This window comes from Columba livia, chromosome 3 (genome assembly GCF_036013475.1).
Source record: "Columba livia isolate bColLiv1 breed racing homer chromosome 3, bColLiv1.pat.W.v2, whole genome shotgun sequence".
In the NCBI taxonomy this organism is placed as follows: Eukaryota; Metazoa; Chordata; class Aves; order Columbiformes; family Columbidae; genus Columba; species Columba livia.
The window spans coordinates 67520157-67542708 of record NC_088604.1 but is presented as its reverse complement, the minus strand read 5'-3'; the positions used below and the strand labels follow the sequence as shown (position 1 = coordinate 67542708).

The following is a 22552-nucleotide window of genomic DNA, read 5'->3' as shown; positions in this document are numbered from 1 at the left end:
CAAAAAAGAAGCTGGAATGCTTGTCACAAATCAATTCATAGAGAGGCTTGCCGAGTTTGTGACACTTGGTATTAACTTGAATTTTTCAAAATATTCCCAAAATCACTGTGTCTCTGAAATAATTTTTGCGTTCAGGCTTGAGGCAGTGCTGTGCACAAATTTTGCTTTTTTAGTGGATCTTTATACGTCTGCCTCTGATGCTGACCCTTATGGTGATTCAGATAACTGGTAAGCACCCTGTTTCAAAGGAGGGAGGAAAGGAAGACACTTATGTCTTTGATTATAAGAATTTTTGTAGTAACCATTTTTGCTCCAACATCTGTCAGGTTGAACTTTATCAGAGGCACTGATTAGCAAACATGAACTGAGAAGGAAATAACTCTTTTATTGGTATTCTTCAAAGGCATTGATGTTTGCAGATCAGGTCATCTTGCATTCCCATCAGCTGGCCTGGTTTTCTATTGTCAGAGAATCTGACTACACTCTTTATAATTGCCTATTTACTGTCTTTCAACCCTTCTCTTTCTTATGTCTCTCCAAGTTATCTTGTTGGACAGGACTTTGGACAATGATAGGGCTTTTTCTTTGAAAGTATGTAATCCCCATTAAATATTGGTGCTGACTCTAACCCCACTTGCCTGATTTCAGTTTGTTTGCCTGACTTTAAGTCCTGTTGCATATTCAAGAATGTATTTCTAACATTAAATGCTTCTTTTGTTTCTGGGGGGTGTTTTGGGCTGTCCCTAGCTTCAGCATGCAGATGTGGTGGTACTTGGCAGTACAAAACCTGATGAAGTTCCTGTGAGCTGGATAAAGCCTGGAACCACCATTATCAGTTGTTCTCGTGACTTGCTGTCAGGTAAGAGGCATTAAAAGATAACAGTTCTTGAATGTGATGTACCATGAGTCGTTGAGATAATGTGGTTAAAATGTGGTTAAAAGCTACATCTTTGGGACAGGGCCTTTAAAAGTTAGTGCTTGTGTATAGGGCATGTATCCATGTGTCTCTGATGTATGAAATAGGGAAAAGATGTCAGCTGAGGGAAGAAAGGCTGGAATGGATTCTGTCTACCAGAATTGTTAAGTAAGTGGTGAGCCTATAGATTCAATGAATTCAGAAGGAAGACTTTTGGGTCATCAGTTGAGCTATTATTTAGTGTTGTTTTGTACACTGTGTTATCCTGTGACTTCTGTGGACTTGCCTGGAACACGGAGAAAAGAAGGGCAAAAATATCAATTGCAAAGTGCTGTGAAGCTGTGTGCAGCAGGGAGCAGAGAAATCATGTGTGGCTAAGAACAGGCAGGATGTCTCCTGCAGTAAATATTTCTAGAAAAAAAGTTTGGATTGCACTCCCTTCTCCTCCTCTGACTGGTGGGGGAGGGAATGTATGTTAATTAATTTATCAGTTGAAAAATGCTACAGAATTTTACTAGGAAAAAACTAAGAAACCTTCCCAGAAGTTATTCTACTCTACTGCTAGAATTGCGTTTGCTGTAAAATTCCTTAAAGTCCTGTGAAGATCTCTAGATATTTTGTAGATTTTTTTTTTTGTATATATATGAATTTGACTGTTCAGTGTCCAGATGAAACTGTGCTGAGAATGAGTAGGAAAATAAGGAAGAACATGGGTAGTGTGACTGGGTAATGTGTTTTTCTAAGTCTGTCGCAAGTGTGCTTATTGACATCTATTGATACAAAACTGGGGAAATGGGCATAAGGCCAAGGAAAACTAATTGTATGGTTCTTAAATGAGGTATATTCCCTAAGGACAAATTAAGCAGACACTCTATGCAGAGCTAATGCAAGATCAGGCCCATAATAAGGCAGCTGCTGTTCCCACGCAAAGCATGGCCTTAGCAAGAGATTCCTTTCCTTGTCTTTTGTGATACGCTCTTGACTTGAACACACACTGCAGGTGTGGGAGATCTGGGTTATTATTCACTAAATTATCTGAAGGCATTCGGGCCTTTGTCTTCCACCTTCCAAAACAGTGCTCTGAACCTATTATAATAAGGATCTCAGGGGTGGCTGCCATGCCTTATTCCTTGCTGATACTGCACAAGTTCAGCAATAATTCATATTTTCTTTTTCTTAGCCTAGTGATTAGGAGACTACTTGCATCTTTATTACCCATTTACTTTGCATAGGGATTGGTGGATATAATTGTTAAGTATCTGTGGACATAGGTCTCTTCAGCAGGTACCCAACCTACTAGTATAGCATACCCTTAGATGAAGGTGGAATGGAGAAAGGGAAAGGGGCAAAGAAGAGAGGGATTGGTGGTGCATTAGTAGCACCTATAAATAAATAAATGAAAGGGAATGTCCCCTCCTCATTTTAATCCTTCTAAGCAGAAACCTCTTAGGCATTGGATGCAGGGTAGAGCTGCCAGTCTATAAAGGCAGGATGGGGATAAGCCAGTCCTTGCAGTCTGAGCAGGCACCACTTATGGCTGAACTCTCCTGGCTCTGTGTGCTGCCTGGTGCCAGTCCCACTTTCAGATACTTCATTCTCTCCCTCCATTGCAGACGGAGTCCGGGTCTTCAGAGAGCAGTGTAACTGCATGCCGTGTCTTGAGACTTAGGTATCTTAGTGCCTTATTTACTTTATAGAACTATAGATAATATTAGGGTTTCCCTTCCCTAAAAGAGTGCTGTTTGGAACACTGCATTAAAACATTTGAGTGGTGTTCATGTACCACAGCAACATTCATTCTTAAGGCAGGAAATGTAAGATTTGGCCTAAACATATACATTTCTTTGCATTTTTCAAGTTGTAGCAGGGGGCTGTGCTTTAGTACAGCATTTCTTTGGAAAGGCAGCATGAGATTTTTTAGCAAGATAATTTGAATAGAACTTATCTACCAAATGTCCATCTGTCTTTATGGTTGTGCTTTTGAGACTGTCAGAATCTTGGAGAAACTCTTAAAAAACTAACAGAAATACATTTTAGCAGCTTTAAAAAATGCTGGCCTCGAGACTTACTAGAGAGGTACATGAAACACAGGTGTCTGTTTGACAGGAAGAATGCACTTAGTTTAATTGCAAGATATTTATTAAAAGCCTATTGTGGAGCAGTCATGACCTTGGAGAAATAACTGAATCTTACAACTGACTCTTCACTTTGAGTATGTGGTGGAATCTGGCTGAAGTGCTTAGAAATTGTGCTGGGTTTTTTCTTGCTTTAGAAATGTCCAGCTTAACAGCTGTGGGGTCACAGGAGCTAAATGAAATCTGAAAGCAACAATGACCGTGAAATAGCTTTTATTCTTGCTAGGTTTCTACCTTACATAGGTATATGTGTAGTCTAACACACTCAAATGTTTTAAAAGCACTCAAAATTTGCAAGCACATAGCTGAATTGCGCAGCTGTAATGATGTAAGCCATGAGAGTAGAGCTAAAAAGACTTGCTCCAAAGAGACAGAATTATTTTTCAAGTATTTTTTTTTAAACTGATAGAAGATTTTTTAATTACCATAATGTTAAAAATTATACAATTTCTAGCAGTGAAGCATCTTGTTCTGCTGCACTACTGATTGTGGAATCAAGGGAGTGCTGCTAGTGTCTTGCAGAAAATACTTTACATGTAAATGTATAGAAATGAAAAGTTTTTGAACCAAACTTAAAAATGCAAAAATTATTTGAGATTTGATGTCAAGCTCCTTTGGCATCACTTGAAAGCTGAAGTCTATTTGGTTTAAGTATGTTAGTGGGAAATTCAACCATTTCCCCACCTCTTCTCTATTCTAAGCTGCCTGAGGAGACAGGTAGTGCATGACAGGAGCTGTCACCCGTCCACACAACAGGGTATAAAGAGATGGGCAGGTGGGGTGAGTCAGAGGAGGGAGCACAATGCCTGTGATTCAGCTGATCTTCTGGCCATAATCCAAAGCGGAGAGTGCTATTTGAACTCCCATCTGGAAAATTTATCCTAAGAGAGCTGTTGCAATCCTGTAATTGTCTTGCTAGTTTGTGTATGTGTGACTTTCACCTCTACCTTCACCTTCACCCCTGTAAAAGCCTGGTTAGTCATTTGTGGGGTGAATGTGTAGCATAGACAGCCTGAGAGAAGTAGTTTATTGAACAGAAACGTCTTATTCTGATATGTATTTACACACATGCTAGCTCTGCCCTGATAAAGAACTCATATTCAGCCAAATCACATAAAAAGTTGAAATGTTTCTGTAAAGCACAGCTGTCTGAAAGGGGATTTGAAACTTCATTCTTCCTACTCCATTTGTCTCTTTGGCAGCTCTCCCAGCCTGGTCTCAAAGCAACAACAGTCAACTTCTGACTGTGACAGACTGTTCCAGTAAAACTCTTCTGTCTGAGACTAAAACTGAGCATCTCCAGAATATTTTTTTTTTTAATGGCAAGTGTTGGTACAAGTAGAAGGACTTTTCAGAGACTTTCTTAATTAAGAGTTTAATGTCAGGATGACCACCTTCTGCTTGGTTAGCTTTGTAACTGAAGTGTAGATGCCTGCTAGCAAGAAAGTTTGAGAGAGGATTAGAAAACATACTGAATGAGGCAGATGGTGTCTGCAGAAAGGATCTCTTGCTCTCTCAGTGATGGGTGTGAGAGCGTGGGCTGGGGTGCTGTTCTGGCTCCCCGTGCACCTCTGCCAGTCCCTCCAGCTCCAGGCTGAGGGTTCTGTGCCCAGCCACCAATGGGACCCATGTCAGGAGGGGGAATTGTGCAAAGCAACATGAGCGTTTTGTGATCTGTACAGATGGGATCAGTAGAGCAAGAGCTTGACTAGATCAGGGTTTAGCGCTTCAGTTCCCCTGCCGGGGGAAAAGGATAAAGCTGTCAGCATACAGTTGTTACTTTTTATTACAATAATGTCTACGCCCTTCAGAATGCAACTAGGGCTTTGATATGCCCACAGAGACTACGATGTGAATCTTGGGTAAATTGCATCTAGATAGAAGTCAATAAGCAGCAAGAAGAACAAGCCAAAAGAAGGATTACAGGAAAATGACAAAATAGTATGTTTAGTTAGGGTAGCTAATGTATGATCATTATATGATATGTTGCCACTAGAAACAATTACAACTGGCTCTAAAGCTGGAGTCACTCTGATTTGTGTAGACTCTTCAGAATACCTACTTTTAATGTCACATTGATGAAGATAACTTTTGCTGCTCAAAAAATTTTGCATATTCTAAGTCCCATTGGATAATAGTCCTAAACAGTATTTTTTATTCCTTTCATTGTTCTGTCTCGCTGTAATGGATATGTGGAAAAGGAGAGTCTTTACCATGTTCATTTAGGTGTTCTGTTTAAAAATATGTGTAGCCTTTCAAATCCTTGCTGCTGTCTGTTTTTTTTTTTTTCTTTTTTTCCCCAAAAGTAATTGTTTGGATCCTGGAATTCATCTCTTTGTTTCCTTATTTTCTTTTTCAAGTATATGTATGCTTCACCATATGCATATGTGTGTTTGCATACAGTTGCTCTCTGATATCCACCCTTGTGGGTGATTTCATTTGAAGTATTAAAGAAGCCACCCATAATTTTGTGAGTGACACTGTTAAATTTCAAGTCAACATCACGATTTTTTTGTTTGGACACATCTTTCAAATACACATGCTCCCACTCACAAAAGCTTTGTTGTTTATTAGCATAATACTTCTACTTTACAGAGAAACACAACTATGGCCAGCAAAACAACCATGCTGCTGAAAACGCTGTTGGTCCTCTTGCAATAGCAATGCGAATGCAGGTTAGTGCAACTTCAAACATTGTGAATTCATTACTCTTCCTGTAAGTTGTAGAAATTGTATCTGCAGTTTAGGTTTTAGGTTTTGGTTTGCTCTTTTGAACATCTTACCTGCTTTCCATTTTAATAGCAACTCTTAATCAATTAGTTAGGGTGAGTTATGCCTGTTACATTTAGTTGGAAAAAGGTAAATTAAAAATCAAACGTCATAATTCTGTCGATTGCAGTGAAGCTTGACAGAAGCACTTGTATCAATAGACTAACATAACTTAACATGGTAAGACAATGGAGATTAATTAATTATATCTGCACACATTTTTGTGGTGTGATGGATAGAGGGTCTGAAAGTTCTTTGTTTTATGTGGAAGCAGCATGACTCAGTCCAGGAATAATTAATATCTTCCATTATTTTTAAGGTATGAGAGAAGAATAGTAACTCTCCATTTTACCAGAATAAAATCTCCAAGTACCTAATTAGACACTTTTCTCTGCCACTAAGCATGTTAATGGTCTTGTTTCTTTTTGAAATTGGACAAACAATAGGACAGTAATAGTGCAGTGGTTTTTCTTTTCTCTTAAAAGCATTAAATGGAAAGATTTTTAAGCTTGTTTTTTGGTTAGCCTTTGCCATAAAGTTATTTCAACATACTCCTGAGATCATTTGAAATTAGTGTTGAGCGTTTGTGATGCAGCTGGTGTGTGCTGCTTTTTTGTTTAAAAACAGAACATGGTAAAAAACACGGAGCGATGGATCCAGTCCCAGCGCTACAGGAAGTGGGACCTCCGCTGCTTGAAACTGCAGCCCCTCACCCCAGTGCCCAGGTAATAAGTGCTTTTTTATGTAAAAAAAAAAAAACGAGTAGGCAAGTGTTAAATGTGACAAGGAACCTAAAAATGGTCCATGCCTACTTATTTTTTTAATCTACTTATGTGGACTACATGTGCTGTTTTGTTTTATGCCTCATTGTGACCATGTCCTTCTGTTTCCTATCAATTTTTACTTTTATGATATGCACTGGAGCCAAGCTTCATTTAATGAAGACCTAAAGCTGGAAGATTTCATTTGGGGAGGGAAGTGAAGGCTTGTGTAACATCAACAGAAATACAAAATACAAGAAGTTCCTAATCACTAAGCCCTAATGTAGGGGGGTGTTTATGGATCTAGTTAAGGTCCAGTGGTTTCAATGGCATTTGATCTTGTGTTTATTTTCTTCCCTCAGTAGAAGTACTTTCTTCTGCATTAGACTATTAAATTCCTGTGAAAAGCAGGAAGCATATTTGTTCTTATAGACAGAATCTTTTCAATCAGTTCCTATCATTCACCTCCCAAGGCTCGTGTCTAGGCCGTGGGGATTTTGCTGACATCTTTGACATTGAGAGCAGCCTGAGTGATTTGCTGTGCTGAAGTGCTTTGCTGTGTGTTGGCTGTGTTGGGTGACGGAGGAAGGAACCAAGGACTTGAAGGGAGATTCTGCCACGTAGGAAAACTTCAATATTTTTTTTGGGCATATTTGTATGCCTGCTCCTGGGCCATGCAGGGACCTCACGTAGGAAGAAAGGGAGAGAGAGCTGGGACTTCTCAGCCTGGAGAAGCGAAGGCTCAGGAGGATCTTTTCAATGTGTATAAATACAGTGTATATAAAAGGATACAAAGAGGATGAAGCCAGGCTTATTTCAGTGGAGCCCAGTGACAGGGCCAGAGGCAATGGACAGAAACTGAAACACAGGAAGCTCCATCTCAACATCATGAAACACTTCTTTTATTGTGAGGGTGGCCAAGTGCTGGCACAGGCTGCCCATGAAGATTGTGGGGTGTCCGTCCTTGGAAATATTCAGAAGCCACCTGGACACGGTCCTGGGCAACTTAATTGGCTCTAGGTGGCCCTGTGTGAGCAGTGGGCTTGGACCAAGTAACCTCCAGAGGTCCCTTCCAACCTCAGCCACTCTGTGATTCTGTCATTCTGAATCCTACTGCTGTGTTTTTGGAAAGCTGTAACAAAATGTTTTCTAAGCATTTTGATTCAGGTTTTGTTGTCTCTTACAACAGTTTAATGGGAATGGATGCAATTGTAGTTTAAAACAGATGCAAAAAATAATGAGTTTTCTATCATACTCAGGGGTGCAACGGGAAATAAATGCTTCAGCCTTTCCTCAGCCAGAATGCAACATTTCTAGAGTTAAAGCCTGAAAAATCTACCCTTAAATAATACAGTTAGTATGTAGATTGGAGCATGTGATGTTGTGAGTATGATGGTGAAAAAACTCTGAAAAAAGTATTCCCAACCTCTCTACGGCATTGTGTGTTTAGTACATAAATATTTTCATAATTAATATATAATAACATATAATATAACCAGTAATAAGACTTTGATAACTCTGTAGCTTTGTCTTTTTTTTCTTTTAAATTTAAAATAACTCATCAGATGGAAAGTATCCTGCAATAAAATGTAATCTTACAGTAATACACCACGTTATGTGGAAACAGATGGAGTTTTCATTGAAAATGAGGCAAAGCTGCTTAAGCACTAAAACTAGAAACATCTGCTTTTTGATTTCTGTGAGATCTGGGTGTTAATTGATGTTTTTCCAAAGATATTTGAAATGTAATGCAGTATTTTCTTACAAATATGCAGCAAAAGAAAAAGTCCAGCACACAGGCTGAGTAGGTGTAGAGCCTTCCCCCATCTGTTAAATTTTCCTGTATTTTGTAAATTATGATATACCATTGTCGGTGTTGGACTTCTCGCTTAACAGTGCTCAGTCATGCAGAAGAACCACTGTTGCAGATTTCCAGCAATATTGAATAATATAACTTATTGGATAATTAGTATTTCCAATATAGATAATACCTTGTCAAACTAAAAGACCTAGCTACAAATATAGACTTCTAAATGCTAGTTGTAACCAAATCTTTAATTTCCTGTGTTTCAGAAAATACTTTTACTATTAAATCTAGTCCAGTAGACCCGACTTAAAGATTTCGTATGTGTTGTTTAGCCCCGGTAGAAGTTAAAGTATAAATCTTATGTTAATTCATTGTGAAATTATGTCTTTTTTCACCTTATTGTCTGTATCAGTGTGCAATCTGTCATTAAAGGGTTTCTAAGTTGTTGAAAATCTAGTTGCCTTGAACGTTCTTGAGGGAATTTCAGGTGGGAAAAAATGGCAGCAGAGGTTTTACCAACAGAGAGCTGTTAGCATCCACTGTCAATTTTACTTGACATGTGAAAATATTCGTGATTTTATTTATCTAGAAATTTGTTACCTTTTAATTTATTTATAAGTGTACAGCTTGATTAGTTTTGCTTCTTGCACTTTTTTGCCAGCAATGGTACCTACAGAGTAGGAAAAGCCTCATTTGTGATCCAAGAGATGAGGGAAATAGAAAAGGTTGAAGTTGCTGTGGGGAGTCTTTATAGTCTGGCCTGAGATTCGAAATAATAGCTTCTGTCTTTTAGTAAAGAGGCTGATATATTTTGTAGGAGGAAAAAAAAAAAGGCAGATTAACTTTCTGTCATGTTAGTCTACATCCTTCTGCCCTTGCCAAATACATCAATTGCTTCAATAAGAGAATAGTCACCCTACACATTTTCTGTGCTTAAATCTTTAAGGGACTACGCTGTTATCAACTTACCAATATTTTTCTGGGATTCAAGTTGTTTTTATTTGGAGTGTTTTGAATGAAAACTTTAAAAATTCTTTGTCATGTGGTGTTTGTAAGCTCCTTCATCTTGTGTCCTTGATACATTTTTATGGGTTTGAAGTGATGCATAAGAAAGCCGAAGGTATATCCTTCTATGCAAGAGGATGCACTGAGTATGTCTTTGAAAGAAAACAGATTCCAGGTTAGTAAATGCAATTAAATGGTCTGCAGCCCAACTGTTCTGTGCTGTGCCCCTGTAGTATTGGATTATGTCAGTGTTTGGATGGATGCTTTCTAGGTTTCACATAGCTGTTGCATGGTGTAAACGTGGGATATTTGTGGAATACCTTCAGAATTAGAACTGAATAATGGTCCCAGTTTAGGATATCCTCAAAGAATTGCAAGCAATTAAGTTGGCACAAACTGATAATTTGCTGGTGGATGGAGAACAACCGAAGTCCACACATGGAGTTAAGATCAGGCAGTAGTTTTGTGTTCATCTGTGAATACTTGAGGCCTTGCAGACTGTCTGAAAGTTCAGGACATTGGCTTTGATGCCATCATCGAATTATATCTTAAAAATATTGTAATCAACTGAAACTGCAGGAAGGAATTTAGCCTGGTTAGGCCTAAAGTAATTAATCTCTTGGTAGCTTTTTATCTTGCTGTTGTGGTGATGCAAGCAATTCCAAGCCAAAGGAGACAACTCCTCACATCTTGTGTTCTGGGCCTTGGACTTCACTTCCACGGGATCTTGCAGCTGCTGAGCACTTATGTGGACGTAAGAGGCAACCAGGTCAAGCTCACAAATGAAAAATCCATGAAGGAGTATTAAATCCAAAGACCCCAGGTGGTCTAGGTCAGGAATTGCAGATACAACAGTGTCTTCCAGCCTACAGTCACCACTCCTCAGGCAATCTACCATGTGTGCTTGCTCCATGCTTGGCCTCTTGCCTCAGCTGCCACTCACAGCCCTTGCTGGAAATAGTTTATAAGTTCACTGCACTTCTCGCCTGAGCCCTGTGCATTAAACTCGTGCTATGTGGCCATTTTCAATTTACCTGTCTTTATAAGTGCATGAGTTGATCTTCAAATGCCTTGTTTCCTTTGGTGCCCTCACGGGGGAGTAGCGAGGCTCAGCTCGCTCGGTGGAACCCTCTGATGAAAGGCACCACAAGCACAAGATTGGGCTTAGCTAATGTGTTTGTGTGACTGTTGGCCAAGGAATGTATGTGCATTTCAGTAAAACGTATGTGCTGAAATATACTAGAAGGGAGGAGAAGAAAAACAAAACCAGAAACATCCATTCCAGTGGGACATGCTTGAGCATCCAGCAGACACATCTCTAGCTTGATATGAAAGCATTATGTAATAGTTGGAATCTGATTAAACGAGAGAACTCTGTGAAATTCTAACAATTAACAAACACTGCATGATATTTTCAATGTTATATTAGGTGTTAGCTAATATTTAGGTTTGGTTAATAAAATGTGAGAGAGGACTGAAAAACTGATTACAATAACCCCATTGTTGGAGTATTTGCTGTTGTTTTGTGCTCTGTCGTCGACCACCTAAGCTGAGAGAAATCTCCTGGCTCCTATTTGTTTTCTTTTCCAGTGATATTGAGATTTCCCGAGCACAGAGTCCAAAAGCTGTTGATGTACTTGCCAAGGAGATAGGATTGCTTACAGATGAAATTGAGATCTATGGCCAAACCAAAGCCAAAGTACGTTTGTCCCTGCTGGAAAGGTTAAAGGATCAACCAGATGGAAAATATGTTCTAGTTGCTGGGTAAGAATGCACAGTAATGTCATTAATGTCCACTCTTTCCACTCATAATAATATGAACATGTGGCTTATATCTTTTCAATACACTGCACAAATATGAACCCTGAATGTTTTTGGCTGTATGTTGCTCTCTTCTGAAAGTGAGCAGTTTCTGAAACTTTTTGAAGTAACACAACTTTTATTTGAAACCGTTATTATTGAAGCAAAGTATATTTTATAAAAGGTAGTTTGTTCTAGGCTTTTTAAATGTTATCTGTTGATATGTGGGGTTTTTCTTACTGTTTTATCAGAATTCTAAATGTTTAACTTCGATATTTAAGTCTCTGTGTATTGTGTCTGATTATAAACAAACTTTAACAGAAGCTACAAGCTAATCTGTTGATATTAACAATAAATTCTTTTTTTTATTGAAGAAGAGATTACAAAGTTTAAAAAGCCATGTTTTTTCTCTGAAATGTAGACATGTCTCCAGGCAGGCTTATCCTGCTCTCTGTTCCCACGATTATAGCAAATGCTTTGCTCAGCAGGAGTTATGCGCTTCTCTTCAGAAGAGCTACAGTTTTTTTCTGCATTCACTGACACAACATTTTTCGCTCACCTGGTTTGCTAAGTGGAAACATCTTATTGTGAACAAACATGTGAGGGGTTTCATTAAGACTTATATTGCAATGTGTTATTTATATTCTGAATTAATTTCATTGCTTCCTTATAAGTAAAGCCAATCCAGGATTAAAATATAGCTTTAGGCTGATCCAGAAGGAGAAGACTGTTCTCAGCTGCCTTGTCCTACCAGTTCCTCAGTTGGGGTAGTGTTTTGCAAACTTCTTGCTTTACTACCTTCCTGTGGGGACAACCTGGATTTCTGCACTATCTGAGATGAAGCTGTTGTAGACTGAGAAACTTGGTGTTATGAAGCTGAGGCAGGCAAGTTATGAAGCCATCTTCAGTGCTGTGTGATAGAACTGCAATGTATGAAGATGTCCTGGAGGACATTGGAACAATTGTTTTAGAGAAGGAAACAATAGCTGGTTGAGCCTCATTTCCTTTGGTAGAGTTTTATTTTGTATTTTGCTGCTTTGGAGAAATAAAAGCAGATTCAGTGTGTGGCTGAGCTTGAAGAAAGTTGCTGCCGTGTGCAGGTAGCACAACCATAGGCTCGTGTTGTCAACAGCATCTGTTGGGTGCTGTGCTGCAGGTTGTGCCAGACTTCTCTAGCAGCAAAGTCTCACAGAAGCAGAGGTTATGTGAAAATATCTGGAGGTGGAAGACAGCATGGTGCGAAGCCTCATTCAGGTGGTTTTTAGTTGTCTAAGGTTGTGTGGACCAGTGCTTATGTTTCTTCACCTCTTCACCCCACTTTGGCTCCCAGTCTTCTTCAAGGAAGGTATCTCAAGCACTTTTCTGAATGTTGTTTTGTTGGCACACAGAAGTATATATACATGTGGATGAAATGGGGAAGTTTTGACTAACAAGATGAAAAGCTGGCAACAAATAGAAAATTGTATCATCTTTAGTTTGTATAACGTCTAAAGACTGAACTGTGTTTCATAAACAAATGGCTGGATTTGTACCTACACAGATTGATTATGCAATATGTTGCTATTTGTAACTGCTCTGAAGTCATTCCATCTGAGGGGTGAGTACAAAACCACATCTGCTGCAGTAGGAGCATCTGGACAAGGTGGCTGCAATAGTGGGAACATTCTCTTCTGAGAGAGTTCAAAGTTTGACTTTGAAATATTGTACATATAAAGTATATATAGAATTTGTGTTTATGTGCTCACATTTGCTGAACTGACTGTAGCAGACAGTGATTTTAAGAAAAATGAGGAACTGCATCTGGTAGGGAAACATTCAGTACAATGAAAAATGGACACCGCTCAGGTGTGGAAATTGGGGAGTAAAATAATACCATCAGTTGCTTTCTTCATGTTCTTCCTGCCAGGGCACAGCCAACCAAAACCTACGGTTTGGATAATTATATTTGTTCACAGTAACCAAAGACATTTAGAAATTCTTTTAGAATGCAGTATAGGTCTTTGGAATAAGTTTCCAGTGCTTCAGAGGAAGCATTTAAGATATATGTTTATACTTCAGGGTATTTGGCATGATAGAAATATTTTTTATGTATGATGTGGGCTTTTCATATGTGAAGGGAGTGAAAAGTGTGTGTGTGCATTCAACAAGCTGCAAAATCTCCAACCTTCATCCACGATGCAGTCAGTGACATTTGTGCCTGTTTAAATGTTTCATGATGACTAGGAATTAGAAATATTTGCTGCAAATGCTCTTCTAGTTTATTCCTGATGTGCTAGAGCCCAAACTTGTTTTTCTGGATAGCGAAATGCAACGAAATCTGCCTTTCTGTGCCTAAGGATAGCTGTATTTATGACATTTGAAAAAGTTGCTGCTAACTGGAAAACCTTTTTTGTACTTTTTGAACGCATACAAGTACGCCTAAATGGCTCATTCAATAAATACTGTGTATGCTGAAAAATTGCAGTTTATTTAACAGATTGTGTCACCCAAAAATAGGATGAAGACTTAATTTCTTCATAACATTTCCATTTTCTTCTGTGTGGAAAGCATTCTTTTCACCTTTTCTCGTTATCACTTGTTTGGGGTTTTTTTTGTGTGTGTGTGTGACTTTATTATAGGTTTCATGTTAAAACACCTTGGGGTCAGAGCCATGAATTATCATATTGCTCTTGGGTGGCAACTGCCTGTCTACAGGCTTTTATTGTGCTAAAAAAATAATATGTTGCAGGATATTTTAACTTGAACTGCCACCCATTCACTGCAAGCTGAGAACATGCAAGTGAATGAAGCTTGTGCATGACCTAGTAGCTAAGTTTAGTGCCCAGGGTAACTTAATAATGCATTCAAGCATGTAGATAGCATATTCGTAAACACAGTATGAAACTGTATCTAATATTTGTTAGGATCCGTGTGTGTTCCAGCATTTTGTTTTTAAATGCTCCAGTGCTGTGGCTTTTACCAGTTGATTCTGGAATCTTATTGACTTCAGAAATGCAAGCTGAGAAATAACATAATGTGAAAAAATATTAAATATAATGCTGCTTTTAGTAAGAATTGTGTTGGATTTTGAATGCTGGCAAATTCAAAATCAGAACTTTTCACCTAACATGAATATTGTTTTGTGTCAAAGTACCTTTAGGTAAGATAAAAATAGAGAGAAATAAATAAAAATTTAATGCTTGTACGAGTTGTATGATGGTAAATATCTTAGAGACAGAATTTTCAGATATGGAATTGCGTTTTACTTGTAATGAGTGCATATTGGATTGCATTTCTCTTCACTGTATTTCTTGGGTCACAAGGTGCTTAAAAGAAAACAAAAATGGTAGTCATAGCAAACAAACAAACAAATAAAAAAACCAAAACTAATAATAAGCAGGGAAAATACCACTGTCTTGATGCACTGAAACATCTGACAGTCCCAAGCAAAGTCATGGCTGAGACAGTTTGTCATGTGTTCATCATGTCAGTGCACAGCTTCTGATGGGGATTGTCTTGGATGAGTCTCTGGCTTTTGAGAGTTTTCAGTTATGGTTTCCTCAGTCTGTTCCTGGCTTTTAGAGAACAAGTCTGATGAGGAGCAGCTGAGGGAACTGGAGCTGTTCAGCCTGGAGAAAAGGAGGCTGAGGGGAGACCTTATCGCTGTCTACAACTACATGAAAGGAGGTTGTAGCATGGAGGGTGTCGGTCTCTTCTCCCGAGTAGCGAGTGACAGGACAAGAGGAAATGGCCTCAAGTTGCACCAGGGAAGGTTCAGATTGGATATTAGGAAAAATATCTTCACCGAAAGGGTGGTCAGTCATTGGAGCAGGCTGCCCAGGGAAGTGGTTGAGTCCCTATCCCTCAACGTGTTTAAAAGATGGATAGATGAGGTTCTTAGGGACACTAAACATGCCAATGTTGGGTTAACGGTTTGACTCGATGGTCCTGAGGGTCTCTTCCAACTGAAATGATTCTGTGATTTTAGCTTCTCAGTGATCACTGTGCTTTCGTATCTGGAACTCCAGTCCCATTTTGAGGATGCCATTGCAACATAGTCATAATCTCACCTCAATGAAGTGACAGGAGTCACCACATTTCCGTGCTCAGAAATAAATTTCTGATGGTCATAATCTTGGGTGGGAGATGTATGTAGGTGAAGCTGTCACGTGTGGGGACTTGATTGCCCATGCCCTCCATAGCTTGGCTTTGCAGGATTCCCTGTGGATCATAGGAATGATGGACTCATTAAAAACTATGAATTTGCTGATACTGATGAGTTGAAGATAGGAACTTTGAAAGAGGAGAATTGTCACATATCCAGTAAAGTTCTTGCTGGAGTCACAACGGCGGGGGTAGCTGTGAGGAGGTTACAGCTGGTGCAGTGTATCATCTCACTGGTTGTTTATTTTCTCTTTGGGAGACCTCATGTAGCTTTCCCACAGAAACAGCTCGGCTGTAAGCTAACGTGATGTATAACAGACAAACAAAAAGTCTGCATATTCTTATCTTTGTTTTGATATACATAAAGAGGGAAAGCTTTCCAATGTTATGCAAAACTTACTTTGCCAAGGAGCTGGTGACTGCTTGGTAGGTGGCAAAGTAAGAAGTTTTAAAGAGGAAAATTATTGTGGGCTTTCTGTGTTTAGATTGAAAACATATTAAAGACATTTGAAGAATAATGGAAATGGGTTTAAAAGTCTCTTGGAGTTCATTACTGTATTTTAAATGAGTTGTTTTGGGTTTTGTTGGTTTTTTTCCCTAGATTTGCATAAGGTCAAAACACAGTATTGCACAGTTGAGCTAAAGTTAGCCATTGGCGGTTGTAACTTTATACTCATGTGAGCAAGTGACCTAAGTTGCAAGAGTGTAGGCTCAGTAGCGCAGCCAACAAAAATGTCTCAATGTCCACAAAATAACTGAAGTGGATGGATTATTGTATTTATAAAAACTGATCAAAGTAGGCCAGGTACAAAAGGGAAGATATTTTAAATAAGTTTTCTAAGGAAATTTTTTTAATAGAAATTTATTTTAATTTCAGGTGGTTTTTTATTATTTTTTTTAAATGATATTTAAAACTGAGGTTCTGGTAACTATTGAAACTATTAAATAACTGTTTAGTTCTTAAGGTTTATCCTGTAGTCTTCGGGCTGCTGCTGAGCCTCTGAGTACCAAAGGTGTCCCGCCCAGGTGTCTCATATAAGATGAGAAGTCAATCTGGCTCCACTGAATAGTGTGATTTGCAGAGTCCTTACATTTTGTTTATTCTGTTAGGTGGAAAGAGACTGAAAAGTCAGGTTCCTGGTTTTGACTTCTCAGAGGTTTGTGTCTATTCCTATCTACTGCAGTGGATGAGTTTTCTTGGAAGAGTGTCACCCAAGTGCTGTGTAGACCATTTATAGAAGTCCAGTTGCTGCTTTTCTTCCTCCATCACAGCCGCCTTTAGACATTTTGAGCCTTTAGATATTCATCTGAGCAGCTCTAGTTCCAGGAAAGCTAAGGAGCACAGAGCTTCGCGGAAGGGAGAAAACAGATTAAAATGAACAAACCCATCTGAGGAACACGCTGAAAGTGTAAGCTGTTAAGGCCAAGCAGATTTGATGGAGTCAAGCTGCTGTCGGCAATGACATGTCCACTTACTGCTGCAAAGCTTTGTGTGCTTGCATGAGTACCTTGGTGAAAATAAGCTTGCTCTAGTTCATTTTTACCCTCACTTTGGTGGTGGCTGGTTCTCCCAGTGCCCCATTTTCAGCAGGGATGTGGCTGGTGCAGTGTCAATGTACTAGAAGTTAAGCAGAGGCAAGATCTGTTCCTCCCAGTTTGATGGATGTGCAATGGTGTGTTTCTGTTTTCATTCTCTGGAAAAAAATTATTTCTCATAGAAAATTCCCAGTGCTTTCTAGCTCATTTTGCAGTAATTTTAGAATAGGCCAGCGGGGTTACCTGAGCATTTTAGTAATGTGGCACTTGATTGTGTGTATCTTCTGCAACAAGTAGATATTATTCTTCATGCAACTACCAGCATGCCTTCTGGTTAGGGATTTGTCAATTCCAATTTGCTTTCCTTGACTGAACAGCGGGATGCATCTTTGATTTTGCTTGTTTCATAGGAGCTGTAGGGAGTCCTTTTGCTGCTATGCATGCCAGGCCAGCCTTCTGCTGTGTTTTGGACTGAACTTGAATAAATAACCTAGAGAAGGTACCTCTGAATTCTCTTGAATGTGAACCTCATGTGTCTGGTGTTCAAAAATAGAGGTAACCACCAACAGGATGCACTGCCAATACAAGTTGCTCTGTTAGCAGCGCAGCCATTGTGTGCACTGTTTTTTGGGGGGGTTTTGAGAAGTCCTTTACTAGTAACTTCCTGTAAATAGGTAGAGGTGTCTTTTTCATAGCAGTATGGTTTGCTTTTTGGTAGTTTTGTAGTTGTTGTTCATTTTTAAATAACTAATGACTTAAAGACTAATCTTAGTAAGTCTTTAAATGAGTGCAGTAATGCCTCAAGTTTACTCATACATTCTTTAAATCTGGCTTTAATGCACAGGAATAAGAGGATCAAGTAAATGAGATTAGGGCAGTTGACAAAAGTGAATGAGACAGTAGGAGAGCAAGGAGAAACAACGCTAATAATGATTTGAATGGGTTTCAGGCAACCAGTGTTACAAAAGTAGTCAGGAGGGTGAAAGTGAGTTAACGTGGCTGTGGTGCTCTGCAGGAAGCATCTTTGAACAAAAATAGTGATCCCGGGACAAGATGGAGATGGCAGAAATAGCGTGAAAAACAGAAGCTATCATTGCAGGAACAGTAAAACTGGGAGGGCTTGCTGTTGTGACAATGTAGAGATTTAAAAGTACCTGTTCTCCTAGGAGCTGCATACATGAAAGCAGCATTCTGTGTTCCTGTAGTAGATCAAGAGGAAATAAGAAGGCATAGTGTGGATAAAAAGGATGACACAGACCGAAACTGCTTTTGAGAGTAGATAAAATGGATTCTTCTCAGGATATGCTCCAAATCTCCCACCTATTGTTTGCTCTACGTAAATATTTTGCTAAAATCTGCGAATTTCATTTTAAGTCAAGGGAGTGCTGTTCTAGGAAGGCAAGATGACGAAGTAGTCTGGATAGTAAGTTACAGATGATGCTTTAAGATCTAATGGTTGGCAATCATGATATTATAAAGATGTGAAAAAGTGACTAAAAACAAATCTCCAAATTAAGTAACCCAAGTACTACATGTTCATACAAGAGTAGTGCAAAGCTATCAGCAGATAAAATACTATTTCTGAAGAGTCTCAGTTCAGGGAATCTCTTATAGATGTACTAAATCCCATTGATTTCACTGGAACTTGAGTTAAAACATTTATTTTCTGAATAGGAAAATTATTTCCTAGAACGGTACAGAAGTTGTTAATTTGGCTTGCCTCCTATTGCCCAAATTTTTCCAGACATATCTAACAAAGGCTTCTTTTTTAACAGAAAGCTCATGATCGGATGTTGATATAAAACATAGATTTGTGACAAGTTAATATTTTTCATGTGTTTACATTTTGTGGAACAAAGAAGAGCCTCTGCCAATCTGTGAACTAACTGAAATAAGCTGAATCTTAAAGGCAAGGAGGTAACACAGGTGTCTTCTTGCATTTGACAATTTTATAGATGTTTTTACACCATTTAAATGATCTAAATATAGTGATACGTTGGAAAGAATACTAGCTGGGAAAGGAAGTATTCCTAATTAGAGCTAGATGGTTTAGGTCAGGTTTTGAATAAATTATAGGATAAGTGTTCCTCTCTGACTAGGATGCATGTGCATGTTTGTATTTCCTTTGGAATGAACATCAGTTCTTAATGTCAGCTTCACTAAGGCACCTGCTTCTCTGCAAGTACTGAAGACAGCAAAGATATAAATGGTTACACTTTGCCAAAAAGTAGTATTTGTTTTAGAGTGGTGTGAGTGGCAGAAGGACTGGGGCTTTCTTCTTTTGCCAGTCAGAAGGAGAAATGCAGTGCCTCAACTGAATCATTTGAATGCATTTTGGAGATGTGAGATGTGTTCATACTTTTAAGGAAGGAAAAAAAAAGAAGAAGAAGGAAAAAGCCCCCAACACCCCCCCCACTTTTAGAATGGATCATGAACAAATGTGCTGACCTTGAAAGCAGAGAAGACATCACTTAAACTGAGGTGTTTCTCATTCACAGAAGCCTGATGAAGTTTTCTACTTGCAAAGTCAGCTGTCTTTGTCCATTCATTAAAGGGACAAGGATAGTCTTTGAGTGGAGGTTAGACTCTCTGATTCAAGATTGGATGGATGTCTTTGTAAAATTCTGTCCTGATTCAATGATGGTCTAGATGTGGGATTTGTAGCATGAGGTTTTTGAGCTTTTGTATGGGAGGTCGGATAGTAATCGTCCCTCATCACCCTTAAATCTGCAAAAATATCATGAAACACAAACATAAAATAAATAATGTTCTGTTGAATATAGTGACTGTTATGTCTGTTTCATTTAAAAAGCAGTTGATCTGTCATTGTTGAGGATTATGATGACATGGAAGCTGGAGAGGGATAGATGAGCTCTACAAACAAAAGTGTTGGTTATTTAATTTAAAATGTTCTATTATTTCATTTGACGTTTGAGCAGTGGGAACAAAACATCTCATGCATTACTACAGAGTATCTTGATGGATGGTTTCTTAATGAAACTAGTGAGACTTTTGTGCTGTAATAAAAATATCCAAATTCAATATATTCTTTTTAGAACTTTTGCCAAAATAATCTTATCTTTTTCTGCTATCATAGTAAATTGCTTAAATAGAAGACACATGTATATTAGCATTCCAGCTTGAGCTAGGGGCTAACATTGCAGCATTTTTGTGGAGATAAAGTAATCTTATTGAAATTTGCTGTACAAATATTCTTCACTGAAATAAAAAACTTTAAGTTCTGATATCCATAGCCAGGCTGACATCAGCAAAGAATTTGATTAATCTTTTTTCTTGTTTTGCTAGAATAACCCCTACACCCCTAGGAGAGGGGAAAAGCACAGTCACAATTGGTCTTGTTCAGGCACTTACTGCACACCTTAACATAAATTCATTTGCTTGTCTGAGACAACCTTCCCAAGGACCTACTTTTGGAGTTAAAGGTAAATAATATTTGTACATTTTATGACTTCTTTAAAATTAAAAGGAAATACCATTTGTTTGTTAGTTTTTTCTTTTTTAATTCCTTAGTTACTTCAATAACTCAGTGGATTGTCTGAATGGTAGCATATTGGATTTTTAATGAGTATATAACTAATAGATAAAGGTTTCTTGCACACATCTTCCCACGCAAGGTTCATATCTATGTTCATGTACTTATATCGATAATGCCGATAAAGCCCAAATACGATGAAAGGCATGGGGATGTGTTATCCAGGAGGAGTTTTCTGCAAGTACACACCCTTTCCAGCCCCTCCTCTGCTTGGAGACTCTCTAAAGATGTCTCTAAATTTTACTGTTTAATTCTTCCTTGAAAAAGAGTCCTAAATTTCCTTGTATCGATTGGAAATATCTAAGCTAAGGAAGTTGGCAGTTGTGCATATGGTTCAGCTGTGTCTGCACCGCACCCTTGCTGGGTCTGAACCTCTTTCTGTTCTTTTGAGTTGTCATCCCTATTCATGTGCTGCTACCTTTTTGCCTAGAAACCCTTTAAGAGCCTGCAGGCCAGGTAAGAGCCAGCCAGTGTTCAAGCCTGTCTCCAATGCTGATAGGAAGTAATGCAATCTTTTTTTTGCCATTTCTCAGCTGAGATTGGTGCATAACTTGGCAAGCACTCCCCATCTGCTCTACTTTGCTTTGCTGAAGTTTAAGTTAACAAGTTTGATTTCAGCTGGAAGGCTCCTGGTGCTTGGTGCTTCTCAGCCAAGACTGGTGTATGTGAGTGCTTTAATCCTTCCACTCAACTTGTGTGTAGACTACAGTGAACTCCTTTGCCTGTAACCTAAGGAGCGATTGGGATGGAGCCCTCAGGCCAGGGTGTGAAGGTTTTGTTCAGAAGCAGTGCTTGCTCGTGACTGCTACATCTTTCCACTCAATAGCTGCATGTGCATGACTGCATCCTAAATCCTGGCAGGAGCAGAGGGTAGCCCTTGTGTAGCCTAAGTCTGGGCCACCCATCATGTGTAGGTTTTCATTTTAGATCAAGAATTCCCATTTTACTGCCTGCTGAAAAAAGCCAGCAAAGTTTAAGGAAATCCCGTTTCTTTGGGTGTATCATTGATCCCCTAATAGAAATCAAAGCTCTGAGAAATGTGTAATCAACGGTGTGTGTTTCGCTTTGTGTATTTAAGGGTGGTTGTTTTTTTTCCAAAGCTGGTGTGAGTCTGATGTGACCATATGCTTTCCTGGGCAGGTGGAGCAGCTGGTGGTGGATACGCTCAAGTGATTCCCATGGAGGAGGTGAGACAGTGGGGGTGGCAGCAAGTCCCTGTCCCTCTAGGAGGGGCGGGAAGGCTGAGGTGGCCGATGCAGCACTTGGTCAGTGGCAATGGTCTGCCTGGAGAATTGGAGAGGTCCTTGCCATCTCCACATGCCTTTTGTGTGACAGGGAGGGGCTGTGGAGTGGGGGTGCAAAAACACTGCACAGATACTGTACATGTTTGTAACATCTTGGCTATCCTTCAAACGCTTCCTGAGAAGAGGGCCGCTATCTACACCTAACATACAACACAAAGAGTTGGCTACTGCTATTTTTATCATTTTGTATCCCCATCTATTGTGAAAGAGAATGAGAAAGCATTACTTTTCTGGTGGAGTAGAAAAAGGCAGAGAGGCCCAGGGCAGGTGGATTGGGGAAATAAGTTTTTCAAATGTGGATTTAATATTTCTTTTTAGCAGAAGTCACTGAGTGCAGCAAAATGGACTTGTTCTTAGCCAGGCTGTTCCTCCTGTGGTAGTGTGAGACATGCCCAGAATACTGCGGAGGGGTGAATACCACAACTTCTGCTGGATAAGTAAAAGGAAGTTAATTTGGCTCCACAACAGTAGTGAAACGGAGAAGCCTCCTGAGAAAAATTGTTTTTCAGAGGTGCAGGCTGTTGGGGAGCTGCAGGGGCTGGGCCTCCCCATGGGGATGGCCGGGCAGGGCCTGGCAGCCAGTGCCTGCCCAAGCCCCAGCCAGAAGCAGCAGCTGGGGCCACTGGGACAGCCCCAGCCTGGAGCCTGGGCATTGGGCACCTCCCTGGGGATGGGCTGAGGCCAGGCAATTGTTTTCTTACTCCTAAATTAATCCGCAGCTTTCCTCTACCCATAAGTAAATGGAATTCTGTTTCTGGCGTCATGCCAACTATCTTTGAAGGCATCTGAAAATCACATGCCAGCTTTGGAAGGAGCCGGCTAG

General features: G+C 39.4%; 1 protein-coding gene across 3 annotated transcripts in view; it reads left to right on the top strand.

Annotated features, from left to right (window-relative positions):
* The window catches only part of MTHFD1L (methylenetetrahydrofolate dehydrogenase (NADP+ dependent) 1 like), a 152938-nt gene that overhangs the window by 18192 nt on the left and 112194 nt on the right, over positions 1–22552 (top strand). For all 3 annotated transcript variants that reach the window (XR_010471430.1, XR_010471429.1, XM_065057433.1), the window contains exons 8-13: positions 748–859; positions 5647–5726; positions 6448–6545; positions 10984–11157; positions 20179–20315; positions 21566–21612. Coding sequence is in view for 1 of the 3 variants with exons in the window: in XM_065057433.1 (XP_064913505.1) it covers positions 748–859; positions 5647–5726; positions 6448–6545; positions 10984–11157; positions 20179–20315; positions 21566–21612 (648 nt within the window). In the remaining 2 variants the exon portion in view is untranslated. The remainder of the gene's footprint in view (positions 1–747; positions 860–5646; positions 5727–6447; positions 6546–10983; positions 11158–20178; positions 20316–21565; positions 21613–22552) is intronic.